Source organism: Myotis brandtii, unplaced genomic scaffold (genome assembly GCF_000412655.1).
Source record: "Myotis brandtii unplaced genomic scaffold, ASM41265v1 scaffold123, whole genome shotgun sequence".
In the NCBI taxonomy this organism is placed as follows: Eukaryota; Metazoa; Chordata; class Mammalia; order Chiroptera; family Vespertilionidae; genus Myotis; species Myotis brandtii.
Genome location: NW_005354291.1, coordinates 12,519,195 through 12,538,100, shown reverse-complemented (window position 1 = coordinate 12,538,100; position 18,906 = coordinate 12,519,195). Strand labels below are relative to the sequence as shown.

General features: G+C 36.1%; 1 protein-coding gene across 22 annotated transcripts in view; it reads left to right on the top strand.

Moving 5' to 3' along the window:
- The window catches only part of AHI1 (Abelson helper integration site 1), a 218,305-nt gene that overhangs the window by 47,773 nt on the left and 151,626 nt on the right, over nt 1-18,906 (top strand). For all 22 annotated transcript variants that reach the window (XR_001360698.1, XR_001360699.1, XR_001360697.1 and 19 more), the window contains 3 exons: nt 2,699-2,829; nt 4,332-4,472; nt 16,791-16,987. Coding sequence is in view for 19 of the 22 variants with exons in the window: in XM_014533846.1 (XP_014389332.1) it covers nt 2,699-2,829; nt 4,332-4,472; nt 16,791-16,987 (469 nt within the window). In the remaining 3 variants the exon portion in view is untranslated. The remainder of the gene's footprint in view (nt 1-2,698; nt 2,830-4,331; nt 4,473-16,790; nt 16,988-18,906) is intronic.

Below are 18,906 nucleotides of genomic sequence, written 5' to 3'. Positions count from 1 at the left end.
CTGGGTGAGGGGCTGATGGCTGTTTGCAGCTGGTCACACCCCCTTCAGGGTGGGGGTCCCCTCTGGGGTGCCTGGCCAGCCTGGATGAGGGGCTGGTGGCTGTTTTCAGGCTGGCCACACCCCCTTTAGAGTGGGAGTCCCCACTGGAGTGCCTGGCCAGTCAGGGTGAGGGGCTGAGGGCTGTTTTCAGGCTGGCCGGCGACTGAAGCTCCCAGCCTCTCCTTTTGTTCTTTTTTTTTATTCTGGGATTTATTTACCTTCTATAATTGAAACTTTGTTTCTGTCACTGGAGCTGCTTCTACTCGCTCCAGCTCTGAGGCCACGGCCTGCTGAAAGCAGGTATCTGGGGTTTGTTTACCTTTTATAATTGAAACTTTGTTGCTTTTGGAGCTCAGAGCCGGGCCACGGCAGGCGGGGAACCTTGGCTTCCTGCATCACTGGAGCAAGCAAGCCTCCTGCTCGCTTCAGCTGCGTGGCTGCCGGCCGCCATCTTGGTTGGGTTAATTTGCATATCTCGCTGATTAGCCAATGGGAGGCGTAGCGAAGGTACAGTTAATTACCATGTTTGTCTATTATTAGATAGGATAATACAAGGATTACATTTTTCATGACAATAATGATGGTGGCTATAATAGAGTCTTTCTGACAATAAAGGTGGTGGCTATAATATAGGCTTTATGGAGAGGCAGGCCTTTGAGCTTAATCTTGAAGAAGAGAGAGAATTTAGATAAGGTGGAAGTGTATTAAGTAGGAAAACATGAAAATCCTGGAATAAAGTTCAGAGGTGGGATAATATAAGTTGTATTCTAGGCAGAGGGATTTAGTCTGTATGATTTTGTTATTCTCTCTTTTTTTAAAAATATATTTTATTGATTTTTTTACAGAGAGGAAGGGAGAGGATAGAGAGTTAGAAACATCGATGAGAGAGAAACATCGATCAGCTGCCTCCTGCACACTCCCTACTGGGGATGTGTCCGCAACCAAGGTACATGCCCTTGACCAGAATCGAACCTGGGACCCTTGAGTCCGCAGGCTGACGCTCTGTCCTCTGAGCCAAACTGGTTAGGGCTGTTAATTCTCTTTTTAAGCAATATAGTTTTCAGCATTAAGATTATGCTTGGTCTCAGAGGCAAACTGCTTAGAATAAAATATGGCCTTTTCCACCCCTTGCTAGCTGATTTGCCTGTGTGTCTCTCTTTTCTCATCACTCAAATGAGAGTGATAATATATACTCGTAAGAGTTTGGGGGGAATAAACTAGTTTATATATGTAAAGTACTTAAAATAGAGCATACTAGAGGCCCGGTGCACGGATTTGTGCACTGGCGGGGCGGGTCCCTCAGCCTGGCCTGTGGGGATTGGGTCGAAACTGGCAGTCTGACATCCCATGAAGGTTCCCGGATTGCGAGAGGGCTCAGGCCAGGCCGAGGGACCCCACCGGTGCACAATAGGGGCTGGAGAGGGACTGTGGGAGGGTTCCAGGGTGTGTCTGGCCCGTCTCGCCCAGTCCCGATCAGCCGGACCCCAGCAGCAAGCTAACCTACCAGTCAGAGCGTCTGTCCCCTGGTGGTTAGTGCACGTCATGGCAACTGGTCGAATGGTCGAATGAACGGTCGAACACTTTGCATATTAGGTTTTCATTATATAGGATGGCAAGGACTGCAGAAATGTTTGACTTTGTAACCTCAAGAATTTATGTTAAGATAATATAAAACTGCAAAAAATTAGATAATAGTATGAAGGTTACCAGAGAAAAATGGGATGGGGGATAAAGAGGAGGTCAAATTACGATTAGACTTTGGCTGGTGAGCACACAATGGAATATACAGATGATTTGTTATAGAATTGTATGTTTGAACCTTATATAATGTTATTAACCAGTGTCACTCCAATAAATTTAATAAAAATAAATAAAATAGTACAAAAATATATATGCAATATTTATTATAGAAATCGTGTTCATAGTAGGCGAAAGCTGGAAATAGCATGTGTTGTCCAACAATAGGAAATGTCTTAAGATACACTTACACAATGATATAACATATACCTATTAAAAGGATAATGCATAATCTATGTATTCTGACATAGAGGGCCATTACTTGTGATTTTTTGCTGACAGAAAAAAGCAGAAAACAGAGCAGTGTATGTAATATCCTCTCTGTAAATCGGGGATGATAATAGTACCTGACTGGCACATAGCAAGCTTTAAATTAAAACCGGGTTAGCTATTTTTCATAAGCAAAAAAGCTTAGAAGCCTGTACGCCGTATTTAATAGATGATTTAATAATATGTCTGTCTAATGTTTCTGCAAGAACCAAGTGTAATTTTAAAAATTCATCACATGGAAAAAAATAAAAATTCTGTTCCTTTTTTAGTAACCAACTCAAATGCTACTTCCATAATGTAGTCTCTCTTCACAGCTAGAAATAATTTTTCTTACCCAAATCTACAAAGTACTCTTTCTTTTCTTCTCATGTGGCACTTTCTACATCCACTTACTGTATTACATTGATGCATTCCTTCTTTCTCCTACTAATTCTAAACTCCCTGAGCTCCGTACTCTGTTCTTCAGTCTGCATCCATCATAAAATGTTTCCCACTTAGCAGATTTTCAAAAATTGTTTGTTCAATGCAAATCAAGTATTTAAAACTTTTTACCACCCAGATTTTACATTTGTAAAATCTTTTTTGTTTAAAGATTAGCAGCAAGGAAATTTGTAGGAGCAGCAAATTATCGGGAGAAGATTCATAGTACTTTGACACCTTGTGGGACTTTTCTCTTTGCTGGAAGTGAGGATGGTATAGTGTATGTTTGGAACCCAGAAACAGGTAAATATTTAATTAAAACTTGTTTTTATTTTTGAAGAAGTGTGAAACTACCATTTTATGGAATAATTTTCAAGGAAGTTCTGATTGCAGGTTCTCCATTATGTTTTCCGGAATTGGAACGCTGATAATGGAAATCAGCTGCAGTCTAAATTTATATTAAATTCTGTTCTTTATTATTTTGATATATTCATGGATTTTGAATTCCACATTATAATTTAAGGTTTATTATTTTCTTGTCTGTAATGAGATATGGTGGATCTTATAAAAGTATTTAATGAGGACTGTAATGTAAAATACAAGCGTTACAAGCTGAATTTGGAGTATAAGTAGGTATAGAGTGGTGAAACAGCTACAATATATTTTCATTAGAAACATTCCTGTTAAAGCTTTTGATGTATGAAACTCAGTAACAATTTACCTGAATTACTATAATTCACTTCTTTTCCTATAAAATAAACTATTACATTGGGAAATTTATTTGTGTCTTACCTTTGCTATTTTAAAAAAGCTATAACTACATAAACATTTTTAGCAATAGAGAGAATTTTATGAAATTCACTGTATAATTTCTTAAGAACAGTATTTAATTTCCCCTTGTTTATTCTGTTGGTCTTTCCTTTAGGCATTTTTGACTGGTCAGTTTGTTGGTTTTTTTTTTTTCTTACTGCATTTTTATATTTTAGCATCAATTCAGAAATGTTATGCCTGGCCAGCATGGCCCAGTGGTTGATCATTGACCTATGAACCATAGGGTTGCGGTTCGATTCCCAGTCGGGGCACATGCCCAGGTTGCGGGCTCGATCCCCAGGGTGGGGTGTACAGGAGGCAGCCAATCGATGATTCTCTCTCATCACTGATTTTTCTCTCTCTCTCCCTTTCCCTTCCTCTCTGAAATCCATAAAGTGTGTGTGTATATATATATATGTGTTATATATATATTTTTTTAAATGTTAAATCTCTTTTCCTCTTAAATAAATGGATCTAGAGTTTTTGCTTTTTGAATTCTGCCTTTCAGAGGTTTCTTAGACGTCTGCTGTAGGCATTTTTTAGCCAGTAGTAATCATATATATTTTTAAAGGAGATGATACCTCAAACAGCCTCTGGAAAAAAATTAATCCCCACCAAGCCTTCCGCAACCAGAGAGTCTCTTCAGTTTTAGAGTCCTGCAGTTCCTCCCTTCTTCTCTCTGGAGTTCTTTGTTAGCTGGCATTTGCTCAGCCCTGTCAAACCTCAGAGTCAGGTACCTCTAAACTCGCTCTATTTTGTGCCTTGAAAATCTTGTTGAAGAGTTTGGATTGAGAAGTAGAAAGAGGAGGGCCAACAGAATGAAAAAACAAATATAATTATGTAATTCAGTAGTACTCAAATATTTATAAGTATATGAGGTTTTCATGTAGAAAACATGAGCTTTATATTACTTTCTATAAATATTTTCGATAAGTTGCAGAATAATCTTCTAATAAGAAATAACAATACACATTATTGAATCTTTTCTTATTTAGGAGAACAAGTAGCAATGTATTCTGACCTGCCATTCAAGTCACCCATTCGAGACATTTCTTATCATCCACTTGAAAATATGGTTGCATTTTGTGCATTTGGGCAGAATGAGCCAGTTCTTCTGTATATTTATGATTTCCATGGTAAGTCCACTGCTTGATAAGTAAAGAATATTTAGAGTAACCTTTACATTTATACTGAACCAGGAATCGTGAATTCTGACAACTGTCATTCTTTGTATTAATAAAGCTCTCTCGAATATATTGTAAGAGCCATGTACATAAATAGATTATATTATTATTATATTATATCATTTTATTTGTCCATAAGCACTATTATTCTGGAGTTTAAATATCAGCAAAAGTACACATAATAGTTGTGCCCTTACATTGGAATCTCAGAAAAATGTCATCACTTTTCTTCATAAGTCAATTTAAATAAGCAAAATTCATCTAAAATTATCTGGGAATGGTAACTAAATTTAAAAGGTATCCCTGGCTGGTGTGGCTCAGTTGGTTGAGCATTGTCTTGTACACTGAAAGGTCTTAGATTCGATTCCCAGTCAGGGCACATACCCAGATTGCAGGCTTGATCCCTGGTCAGGGTATGGGAGGCAACCAATCCGCCTGCCTGCCTGCCTTCCTTCCTTCCTTCCTTCCTTCCTTCCTTCCTCCCTCCCTCCCTCCCTCCCTTCCTGCCTTCCTTTTTTCTTTCTTTCTCCCTCTTCCTCTTCCTCTTCCTCTTCCTTCCTCTCTTTTTAAAATCAATAAAAACATATCCTCAGGTGAGGAAATAAATAGACAAACAAACAAACAAACAAATAAATAACATTTAGGAAATAGGGATCTTTAATGTGTTCAGTTGAATATTGAGTTAATTTCTTATTCTCTGTTTTTGTTTTTTACTAAAACACATAGTTTTAATAAGTTGTAGAGTTTCTTAACATGAAAAGAAGACAAAAAACTAATGTCAGTGAAAGCTAGATCCAGAATTATAAATCTAATATCATTGCTACGCTAAAATTACACTGTTCTATCATTCTGAGAGATAAGGAAATAAAGACTAGACACATTTTTTCAGGAATAGCATGGCATTCTTAGAATATACGATTTATGCTATTTTTCATACATTTCTTTAATTTCTGTCCTGACATTAGGATTTCATTGTTCTGTATTGTACTGACAGTGCTGTCACTCTCAAAATTCATTTTTTTCATATATTAAAAACTTTATTCATTTCTTTGATTTGTTTAAGATGTCATGTATCGTCCGTCATTTATTTTTTTTGCTAAACTGAGATAGCTTACACATAAATGTGGCACTAGTGGGACAAAGTGTTTTAAATTAATGAAATGTGAATGCTTAAGTTATTTGCATTAGATTGAATTGGTAATGGCTGTGATAAGTCCTAAGTTATTAAACAAGTTCTAAACCTGAAGTTCTCGATCATAGTATGGATTTTATTATGTCTTCTCAGGCAAATTATATGAGAAAATAATGTGTAAAATTGAGACTTATCTTATTTTAAATTACTTTGCAGAGAATTAATAATGAATTTCTCTAATGTGGCAAGCCAGCATGGCCATGGCATACTCAGCCCCACATTGGGCGCCATATGTGCCGTGCCAGCTCAGCCAGGTTCGGTGAGCCTGAGAGGAGGTGGTGCAGGATTGAGAAGACAGATAAGAGAAGAAAGCTGGGTCTGGATGGGACGCTGCCCTCTCTGATGGAGAGCTAGCGACAGTGCCACAGACTACAAGCCGCATCTTTATTTTATAGCCAGATTCCACGAGGCAAAGTAAGGGCGTGGTCAAGATGTTTACAACATTCTCGTGGTTTTCAGTCCTACTCAGTTACATGCACCTGAACTCTATCAAGCCCACATCACTCAGGCATGTGGGGCCATGTGTTCGGACCATAGGTTCAAGCTTACAACTATAGCTGTTGGCTATAATTATGCTGGGAGGGCTTTGCCCTCCAAGCTGGGACTTGCATGTGGCCATGAGAGGACTGTGCCCTCTCATTAGTCCGAGCTTTGAACCTGTCCAAACACTATAGCCACTCTCCACACTCTAACATGTTCAGATTTACGGAACACCATTATTAATAGTAGAATTGTTAAAACAACATAATACCATTTACTATTACAAGAAAAATAAACACTGCCTGATTATAGGAAAAGACAAATGGCTTTCTCAAGTCATCCAGTGTCCAAATCTGGTGTCTGGTTAAACCTTGTATCCTGAAACAGGTCTTTCTATGTGCTCCCCCAAATCTTCACATAAAGGAGAAGAACTTTACCTAAGGACTTTATAATTAGAACTGTTATATAGGAAATAGACTCCACAGTTATTTCCTCAGACTCAAGAGGTTTCATAACAGTCTTCATTCAATTTCTGATTTTTTTTTTTTAGGCTTTTGAAATTTTCACTACACATGCAAGTTAAAGTTCCACTCTTTTTATTTCCTTCAGTTATTTTTTTGTTGTTGTCATTGATAGAGGGATTTCATCATTAGATTAGTCCAGTCAGGTTAGCCCATATGGCTTTTAGACAATAGGTTTCTAACTAAGAGGTTCATTCTAGAAATGCCAGTGAAAGAGCAGGGTTTAAGGCTCAGTTCTGTTTCTTTTTTAATTTTTTTATTGATTTCAGAGAGGAAGGGAGAGGGAGAGAGATAGAAACATCAATGATGAGAGAGAATCATTGATCGGCTGCCTCCTGCACGCCCTTGGGATCAAGCTGCAACACAGCCATGTGCTCTGACTGGGAATCGAACCATGACCTCCTGGTTCATAGGTCGATGCTCAACCACCGAGCCATGCTGGCCAGGCTCCGTTCTGTTTCTTTAGTGACCTTGCACAAGGCTCTTGCCTTCCTAAAGCTCCATTTTCTTATCTAGTAAATGGTTCTCCTGCTACTAATACCTGTGCTACCTGTTATTGTGAAGATACTATAAGACAGGGACTGTGAAAGTACTTTGTAAATTAATAAGCACTAGATTAAAACAAAGAAAGGTAAATGGGTTGTTATCATACTCATCCAAACAATGTATACTTGATTTTATGGGAACTTATGTTTTTATATGCTGGTAAGCATCTATATATTGAATAGAATTGAAAAGGGTTTTTTTTCCCCCCTCTCTAACTCACTCTTTTGGTAGCCTTTTCCTTTTACTTATTAGACTGTGTAACTTTTTAGGTCAGTTGTAATAGAAAATATATGTAAAGTTAAGAACATTGTGTTATATCCACACTATCTTAACGTGGAAGAGGAAGGAGTTCTAAGTATTTTAGAAATGATCAATAATGCATATGAAATTAAAATTTGTGCAATGTATTTAGAACATGATTTTTTATATTCTAACCTTTAAAAACAAAGGAAAACTTAAAATGTTTTTAACATATTTTCCCAACTCTTTGCTGCTTATTTTTAAAAAGAGGAAGCTTAGGAAGAGGTTACATAATCTCAAGCAATCCAAGTTTTAGCACAGTTCTTGTGCATGGTATATATTCATTAGAAAATGAAAGTTCTCAGACTAAAAGATTTTACTCATTAAATACAGGCCAGAATCATCAAGTCAAATAGTCTTTAAATATTTTATTGAAAATATAATGTGTATGTATGTGTATGTGTGTGTGTATATATATATATATATATTTACTTATTTTGCCCAGATTTTCTGGTCTGAAAATAAAATTTACATGTAGCTTTACATAAATGTATTAATGTTACAAAATTTAAAAAATATAGAACAGTTACATGACTTTTAAATAGTATTTATCAGAGCTGCTGATATGTTCAGGTAATTTTCAAGGAAAATGGAGCAAGATTATTTTTTTTACAAGGTAAATAAGCTGCGAATGAGACCACAATGGTAGCAAAATGTATCATCCATCTTTCAGTTCTAGCAAAACCTGTGAAGAGTCAGCAAGCATCTTTCCCTTAAGCATATGTTCAGTTGTGGTCTTTTGGGTCGTTCATTCTACTGACTTTTTGCTTTTTTTGGTAAGAGATATGATTTTTACTTTCAGAAGGCAGTTTTATTTGCCTGATGTTGAAAGGGTTAATCATCTAGTAATACAAAATTTAGTCACAGAGTACCACAAATAATGTACTTTAAGGATTCCCATAATAACAGAGTACTAGTCACAGAAACGGCTTCTACTGAATTACATTTACAAGGCTAGACTTTAGCAATAATGTTCTGTTATTAATCAATATTTATCTACCTCAGTCTCTAGGATCCTGCTCTACATTTAATCATAATCATAGCTAATACTTACGAAGCACTTCCTGTATTTCTGGTCCTGTTTTAAGCACTTTACACATATTTAATTTGTCACAATAATCTTATGAGATAGGTTCTATAATTACCCCACTTTATATGAGCCAGGACTTGGATCCATACAGTCTGTATTTGGAGACCATGATCTTATTTGCTACACTGCACTGCCTTTTTGAGCAGATTTTCTGAAATGTTAGCTTTTGATTATCTATTAAGCAAACCTTTTTTCCATACAGTACCATTTACTTTATACCTCTCTGTGGAGTATGTGATTTCTTTGTATCATCTATAGTTTGTAGGAAGCAGATATAGTGGCTTATTCGTCTTTTTATTACCAGTACAGTACCTAGTCTGAATACTGACTTGTGATGAATGTACATGTATGTATTTTAAATAGGATCAAATTAGGGAAGTTCTCAGCATTACTTGATAATTTCAGGTAATGAGCCTTATATTTCACTAGGTGGCAATATCTCCTGAGTCAGCATTAAGTCTGGACTGCTTTTCAGTCCTAGTCTTAGACAAGACACATCTTTATTGAGCACCTATAATATGCCATGTTGAACAGGGCTATGAAACCCATGACTCACACTCAGGTTTTCATGCTCTATTCCAGTCCTTTGTGTTTCCTAAGTAGTTGATTAAACCTCTGGGAAAACTTCAGTTAAACTGAAAAGCAGTCTCTTCCATTGACACTAAAATTATTTTCGTTATAGAATTCATATTCATTAATGACCACCTATATTGTCATTGTCGATAGCTTTATTTTTCACATTGTGTGACATGCTTTACTAGAGTTTAGAGCAATGTATACCTTCAGGTGCCTATAAAAAATTGTATTATATTAACTTTTTCACCAAAAGTCCATGGTGTTTATAATGCCCTATGTGTAACACAGTACTTGGTATATTACTGATGTGCAATAAATGTATAAAATAAGAATTACAGATTCTGTAAAATAGATTTTTTTCCTTAAATTGTATAAAAATATAGAATGAAAGGCATGTGTAGTTAATAGATTTGGGCCTAATAATAATAGTGGTAGTAGTAGCTAACATCTATCAAGCATTTATTATTAAGTTCTCTATTCTTACAAGCATTTTACATATATGATCTCATACAGAACTCCCCAAATCCCATGAGGTAGATACTATTAACTGTCCTCATTTTGCAGATGATGAAACTGAGGAACTGGGAGAATGAAATAATTTGCCTCAGGCCACACACTTGGTGATTGTTCAAGCTACCATTTGATTCTATGCTCTTCAACTCTAGAGACCATGCTCTTAACCATTAAGCTGTCTGTCACAGCTACTCTTGTAATCTTTGCATTTCCTGTATCCTGAAGTAATTTAAGAATGCAGCCAAATATTCCTCTGGTGAAATGTGTTGTTTGTTTTTCTTTTTAATATTTAGGAGAACCCCTTAAGATTAAAAGGAACTTTGCTACTCTAGTATTATTGTTAATGGTTTACTCCTTTACAAATTTGCGGGGTAATTGTAATGCATTAAGCCATTCTCAATGTAGTCCAAAATACAAACTTTTTTTATTTTGGAGCATTAAATTTTAATGTATAGTTACTATGACAACATTTTTGCAATAGATAATGTCTAGTTGAAATAAATTTTATTTCCATAGTTTTATGTATAACGATGATATTCTTGATGTTCTAATGATGAATGATTAGAAAACAAACTCAGATATTATAATCATCATACTTGTATAAGATCATGTGGTAATAAAAGTAATTGATTGTAGGTTAGAGTTTTAAATATCTATTATTAGCCTAGTAGGATAAATTAAAAAATAAAATGCCATATTTTAAGACATGCCGTACTACCTATTTCTTGATCATATCTGAATCATCTATTTTAGTCTTCACTAATGGATACTTTGATTTGAAAGCTTATGTCATTTAAGGATTGAAGACATGGAAAACTTTGTCTATTTAATGGCTTTGAGCATAAACCATAGTCCTGAATTCTTTACTCAGGCATTTTTTTATGCTTACATTGGTGCTTTTTAATGTGCACAAAGAAAGAAGAATTCTGTGGTGTAAAAATAAATAGCAGTGTGGTTGGAAAGGCCTGAGTAGGAGTTAGAGTATTGGGATTTTAGACAAAATGCCATCATCACATTTTGTTTGATCCTGGCCAACTGATTTAGCATTTCTGCATCTATTTTTTCACCTGTTGAATTTAAATAATACCTGTTCTATTTGATCTCAGTATTTTGTCAAAGGATAAAATGAAAGTACAAAGGATAAAATGAAAGTACAAAGTTAGAATTCATGAATGAGGCTGCAGTTGAGAAATTCTAGCTATTTTCTGTAGCAATAGATGCATTACACATTTTCAGTGGAATAGCATGATGTGTGTTAATGAGTTGATAATGGAAAAGGAAACCAACAAAAGAACAATAGCTTGTACTTCAGGGAATTTAGTAATAATTACTATATGTTGGTGTTTTACTAATGGATTTAACAAATGATGGTAGTTGCTCTCCCATTTGGTTGGCTAGGAGACATGAATCTGTTATACTTTTTTAATAATTTTTTGAACAGTTTTTTTTAGTCACATCATTATTTCTACTTGATATATAAAATGTGTCAGGGAAATACAATACTACTAACAGGCCCTGAAATTACCCAGGCTACTAGAATTAAAGTGCTACTCAATAGAACTTCTTGGATTCATCCACATAGTATTTTAAAATTAGCTGAAGCAGGAACAAGTCAGGCTCAGTAAAATACAATATGAAACATTGTAAGCCCTTGATCATTCTTGTTTTAGTTCATTCAGACAGCTTATAAACAAGAGAATTTTATTTCTTACTAGAGGCCCGGTGCATGAATTCGTGCATGGGTGGGGCCGATCCGGCTGGCCATGGAGAGGGGACGAGGAAAGTTGGCCAGCCGGCTCTGCCCCCAATTGGGATGGGTTGGGCCGATTAGGGGCGGGGCGGCTGGCCAACTGCCCGCAGCCCCTGCCCCTGGCCAGTCCCACCCCTGGTAGGGATGGCCGGCTGGACCCCACCCATGCACAAATTCGTGCACTGGGCCTCTAGTATATAATAACAGGTCTTGAACAAAGGAATTAAATGTTGAACTAAATGGAAATCTTACTGTTAATGTAGTATAAGTGAAAGAATATGCTGCTTTTTAGTTGTACTTTATTTTAAAGTTAATAACATAAGTACACATAGATATTAATAATAACAAACCTTGGGTTCAATCCAAATGCAAAGGGCACTGGTTTAAAATATCTTATTTTCTCCATTCTTCCTCTTATAAAGATAAAAGTCTCCCGAGAAAACCATGTTATTGTTTATAATTATTTAAAGTCCAGGAGATATACAAAAGCATTAAACTTACATAAATCAAAGGATTGTCAATTCTGAAGACATTTTAAGAATTTTTTTAATTGTGTAAAATTTAGAATCCCAAACTATAGCTGATGGAGATCATTGTAGAGGTATTTTGATTGATAAAACATTCCTTTAAGCAAATGTAGTTGCCACCTCTGTGTATTGACCTCCAAAGAGTCAGACCCCAAGCGGGGGTTGGTATCCTTGCATTCTCAGAGCCTGCTCTAGTACACTTCTCACAAGAGCGGGTGAGACTGTTAAAATTGTGAGTTTTAAACATCAGGTTAGATTAGGGCTAAGTTTTAAATGTACAAAGTTAAGTTAGCACAAAGAAAAGAAAATAGTGAAGAAATACAGTTATTTAGTGGCAACATTATACTCCAATCATGGCGTATGTAAAGGTGTTTTTAGAAACCTTTGAAATGTTAGATGCATAGAGCTTGAAGGAATTTCCAAAGTCATCTATCATAACCTATTTTTACAATCTGTATGATCTTATACAAATAGGTGAATAATTTGTGTAATGTCGGGAAGGGGAAGAATGAAAGAACAGAAGCAAGCAGCTTCTTTTTGTTTCTAGTATCTGAGAAACTATGTCTTTGTGAATATTTCTGCAGATGTTTTTATCTCTCTCGTCACAGTCACAGAATAAGAGGTGCTGAAGACAGAGTAGGGTGTTAATTTGACTCCTTTAAATCCAGTCAGATGTCTTTTGTATAGAAAATTCCCTTTAGACAATGGAAACGAATATTCATAATTTGGGGTTTATTATGCATCTGCATCCACTTAGACCATGTTAATCCTTTCTGAAAACCATCTTAATGCTGGGAAAAATGAAGGAACATAAATATTTAGGCAAAGCCTTTTGTTATTTTTTTACTAGTTAAAAAATCTTAAAAAATAAATAAATCATGCTTAGCATAGCATAATACTTAGAAAATACAATTTGGCAAAGAGAATAAAATAAATACCCAAAGCTTGCTATCCTGTATAACATTGCTTACCTCAGTATATATGCTTCTGTGCATGCTTTCTCACTCAGAGCTTAAATTGAAATCATGGCTAATATATATCTGGCAAATACAAAAATATAGGGAGTGAAAAAATGCCACTAAATAGTTAAACTCAGCTTTACTTTCCATTCATAGCAGCAGAAATCAATGAAATGTTAAAAGGATAATTTTGTACAGCAAAGAAAGATCATGGAACATGATTTTCATGTGTTGATTCATTCATCTCTGACCCATCTACTAATGTTAAGCCTTCCAAATTCTAAACCATAGGTCACTTTTATATCTTTAAAGTTTCTCTTGTTCTTTAAACTATCTTTGAATATTTGAGAATAAAATTAATTTTCTTTTTTTAAAATATATTTCATTATTGATTTCATAGAGGAAGGGAGAAGGAGAGATAGAAACATCAGTGATGAGAGAGAATCATTGATCGGCTGCCTCCTGCACGCCCCATACTGGGGATCGAGTCCACTACCCGGGCATGTGTCCTTGGCTAGAATAGAACCTGGGACCCTTCAGTCCACAGGCTGACGCTCTATCCACTGAGCCAAACCAGCTAGGGCAAAAATAATTTTCTGAGTGTGCTGAAAAGAAGTCCAAAATGTGTACTGGAAAATAGTAGTCAGACCCACAAAAGTCTAAGTGTACAAAGAGCTACACTTCCATCTAAGAACAGTAATTGGTATTAAGGAATGTGTGTCATTGAAAAGGTGATTATAAGCAGGTCTTCTCCCTCAGTAATGTTCTCTAATACCATCATCAAGGTCAATATGGAGAAAACACTAATTATTAAGCTAGTCTTCATTTAGAGTGTGTGAATGAAGTAGTACATGAATATAAAAATACAAATCCTAAAAATTTTTATATGTATCTCAAATTCATGGTTGGTAAAACCAATGTTGATAATTAAAAATTAATTAAAAATCACCCTTTTGTATATTTTTGTTGTTGTATATTATATTGGTATTATAAACTGTTTTTCTTCCAATGAATAATACATTATGAGCAATTTTCCCATCATGATAATTATATTTCTACTAGAGACCTCATGCATGGCATTTGTGCACTGGGGAGGGAGGTCCCTCAGCCTGGCCTGCCCCCCCCCCTTGGGGTCCCTAGTGCTGCCTTGGAGGCAGGAGAGGCACCCCCCACCGCCGCTGTGCTCACCAGCTGTGAGCCCGGCTTCTGGTTGAGTAGTGCTCCCCCTGTGGGAGCACATTGACCACCAGGGGGAAGCTCCTGTGTTGAGGGTCTGCCCCCTGGAAGTCAATGTGAGTCATAGACTGATTGTTCTACCATTCGGTTAATTTGCATATTAGCCTTTTATTATATAGGATACATAATTTTAGTGGCTGAATTTCCTTTCATTAAATGAATACAAAATGTCTTGATTACTATAGCTTTACAATAAGACTTGAAGTCAGGTTGTGTACGTTCCCTTTGATCTTTTTCAAAGTTGTTTTGGCTATTAGAGGTTTTTCGTTGGATTTTTAGAATTTGACAGTTCCTCAAAAAATAACCTGCTGGCATTTTGAGTGGTATTACATTGAATATATGGATCCTTAGGAGAGAATTAACATTTTAACAATATTGACTGTTCCAACCATGAACACAATATATCTCTTTATATTTAGGTTCTTCAGTTTTTCTCAGTAGCATTATGTAGTTTTCAGTGTGCATACCCTTCACATGTTTCATCAGATATTTCCCAAAGTATGTCATATTTTTATGCCATAAATGGCATTTTTAAAAAATTTCTTTGTTTCTTTGCTTCTTGTACATAGAAATACAATTAATTTTTGTATGTTTATCATGTGTATTGAAATTTTGCTAAAGTCAATTATTCCAGAGACTTACTTTTAAGATTCCATTCAGATTTTTTACACAAATGTGGGGCCAAAGCCTGAGAATGAATACCTCCTTCAGTTTTCTTCCTTACATTTTTCACTTGCCTCAGCATAGTCTTATCTCTGCATAGACAATCATATCTGTAAGGAAAGATAGCTTTGTTCCCTCTGGGTGTTGCCCATTTCATGGTAGTTTCAAGCAGGAGGGCATATCTGGTCCCTTTTGTTCTATTTTAGCCAGGGGTAAAAAAACTCGATTACCTGTCATTTGCTTTTTAATTTTTATTACTGCAGTTTTTTATTTTATTTTAATGAAGACTCTTTAAATGTTCAGATAGGAAAACTTGTCTATATTTTATGTTGGTGATTCTTAGTGTTTTCTGACTCATGCAGTCCTTTGATAGCTAATCTGATAAAAGTTATGGATCTGATTTCCAGAAACATTTACATATACACATTCATGTTTCTGTATGTAACTTCAAGAGTCTACAGAGTCTCTGAAGGCTCTTCTGTTAATTCCATATTATGAATCTTTGCTTTATTTATTTTCGTGTCACGCTTAGAAATGCCTTTCATTAAGGAAATTGCTTTTTAAATGGTTACTTTATATTTTTTCTCCTTTGTATATATAGACAGACATTTAAATTTTTTCAAATGAACTTATTTTAAATGATCAGATAATATATGTTGAAGCATCCTAAAAACCATAAAGTGCGACATAGATGGTGTTGTTTTCATCATCATCATCAAAAACTTACATCCTTTGAGTCAGCCATTCTGCTCTAGTGAATTAAATCCAAAGAATTATTTAAGAAACAAATTAAATTATGAAAGTAATTGTTCACACATGATCTGTAATGAGGGAAAACAGAAAATATTGTAAATATTTAACAATAGAAAAATGCACAAATAAATTATGCTGCTTCATTAGATGTGATATTGTAAAGCTTTTTAAAATGATAATTATAGGCTCTGGCTGGGTAGTTCAGTTGGTTAGGGTATTGTCCTAGTATGCCAAGGTTGTGGGTTCTATTCCTGGACAAGGCACACATACAAGACTTAACCAGTAAATGCATAAATAAGTGGAACAACAAATCAATGTTTCTCTCTCTCTCTCCCCCTACCCTTCTCTCTCTTAAAAAAGTCAATAAAATAAATAAAAATGGTAATTACATTTTATAGAAATATGAAAAGTATTTTCATTTAAATTGTTAAAATGTTAAATTACATTTACACCATGATATCTTACATAAAATGTATATACGTATTAGAATTAGGAGGGATAGAGAAATGGTTTTCACCATTTTGCTTTAGGGAGATAGATTTGTGAAGTATTTTTTGCATTTTATTTAATGCTATTATAGTATGCCTTTTTGTTGTGCTTGTTAATCCTCATGCAAGGATATTTTTTCTATTGATTTTTAGAGACATTGGAAGGGAGGGGTGAGACAGAAAGAGAGAAATATCGATGTGAGAGAGACACATCCATTGGTTGCCTTCCAATGTGCTCTGGGGCTCGGGATCGAGCCTGCAACCGGCGTATGTGCCCTTGACCAGAATCAAACCCACAACCCTTCAGTCCACAGGCTGACACTCTATCCACTGAGCCAAACCAGCTAGAATGCCTTTGATTTTGTGTATCATTTCTTTCTATACATATTTCAAATTAGGCTTCCATGCAATTGTTATATTTACCAGACCAAGATAGTGCATGGCTTTCAGGGCTCAATTATAATACTGCCTGGCTTGAAATAATCTGTGAAATTTCTTCTTTATGGTTTTATAGTATTTAATAATTTTACATTTTGCCAGTCATGTTATCTTATTACCCAGTATTTGAAATGTATTGTGCACTTTCTTATTTATTTAATGCTACAATTAGGTGGCTTAATTATTTTATTACACTCTTGCTATTATAATTTGAACTAATATGGATTCATTTTTCTAGTTGCCCAGCAGGAGGCTGACACGTTAAACCGCTACAATGGAACATCTCCATTCCCCGAAATACACCAAAGTCAAGATGCCTTATGCACCTGTTCTAACATGCCTCATCAAGGCTCTTTTCAGATTGATGACTATGTCCACACTAAAGATTCTTCAATGAAGATGCAGCAAGTGATACAAAGACTCAATTCTGTCACAGTATGTTTATTTTATGCAGTTGAGAAGTTGGAATTTTTAAAACCATTTCTATCCTATTTTGCATTGTCATGCCAATTAATATTAATTGAATGAAGTTAGTTTACTTAAAACTAGGCTTTTTTATAGTTCCTTTCTAGTACTTGTTATAAAATCACTAACTTCAGTAAACAGACTGAACTTAGGATAATCTATCATGTTTTCCTGACTTGATAGCTCTGTAAAGACCAGCCTAGGATGTGTTTCTTTATTTAAAAATATCAGTGTGTGGCCCTGGCTGGTATGGCTCAGTTGGTTGGAGCATCATCCCATGCACCAGAATATCCCTGGTTCAATTCCTGGTCAGGGCACATACCCAGGCTGCAGGTTTGGTACCCAGTAAGGGGGCATGTGGGAGGCAACCAATTGAGGTCTCTTTCTCACATTGATGTTTCTCTCTCCTCTCTCTCTCTCTCTCTCTCTCTCTCTCTCTCTCTTCCCCCCCCATCCCTCTTCTTCCCTCTCTAAAAGTCTATTTAAAATATATCTATATATATAAAAGCTTAAGTGACTGTTATGACCAGCCAACCTAACGACCAGCAGACGCTCAATGCAGGAGCTGCCCCCTGGTGGTGAGTGCGCTCCCACAGCCAACCTCCGGCAGCCGGCCAACCTCTTGCGTCCCCTTCCCCCAGTCGGCCTGCCCCGATCGCCCCCGATCGCTGGCCAGGATGAGGGACCCCACCCATGCACGAATTCATGCACTGGTCTCTAGTATATAAAGGAATAGCCTTAGTATGCAAAAACAAAGAGAAATAGACTTCAACAAAGAACTGTATAAAAGAAACATGTACTTCCTAAAAAAGTAGATATGAATGTGTCATAAGCATATTTAAAAGTTCTATCTCACTACTAAGAAAAGAAGTACTTTAGAAACCAGGTATTGCCTATAAAACTGGAACATAGATAATGAAAATGAGGAGAAGAATGCTTGGTTAAAATTAGTGCAGTCTTCTATTAGTGACAAATGACTAAAAAATCTTTCTCAAAGATAAGTGATAAAATGTATTGAGAAGCTTAAGTCCTTAACAATATTTATGATGTTTGACCTTAATAGTTATTTTAGTTAGAATTAGTCTTGAGCTTCTTAAAGACAGACTGCAGGCTTGTGCCTTGCTGTGTTCTTACCTTTTGGCGCAGTGCCTGGCACTTAATAAATATTATCCCTTTCCCTGCTCCTTTGATAGGACTCTTGACCAGCTTTTGTTGTTGCTGTTGTTGTTGACCAGTTTTAAACCAAACATACAAGGAATTACATTGAGACACCATTAGTTCTGACTATACTTTCTTTTTCTCTCCATTGCTTCTTTGAAAGTTAGTGTTTAAGGTATATCACAGCACAGATCACACTCGGGCCCTGGCTTTAGATTTAGTTGGAATATGGAGGAAATGCTTTTTGGTTGGCATATTATGCTACCCTTCACTAAGGAGTTAGGATGTTTTAATTAGAGATACAAGCCATTGAGGGATTAGGCTGGGCAAAATGTGAGCAGGGATTTTAAAGGAGAGTACGAATCTTCTAAGCAGAGACCAATTAGCAAACTGTTACATAGTCCAAGAAAGAGGAGGTTAGCCTGGACTAGGGTGGTGTTAAAAGATAAACGGAGGCATATTGAACATTTTAAGAGTTTATTTGAGCAAAAGGCTATGGGAATTGGGCAGCACCAAACGGGGAATGGTTAGATGGTTAAATGCGGCCCACCTACAGGAACTGGGTAAAGATGTGAGCAAAGCAAAGAAATTACTAGTTAGCTCTTTGTGATTGGTTGTCCTTAGGTTCAGTTTTGTAACCTTGAGGCACTTACAGGACCGGACTTTGGTTTCTTATGGAGACTGTCGTGGCATTAGAGTTGTCTCAGTGTAAGAAAGAAGGTGAGCCCCCA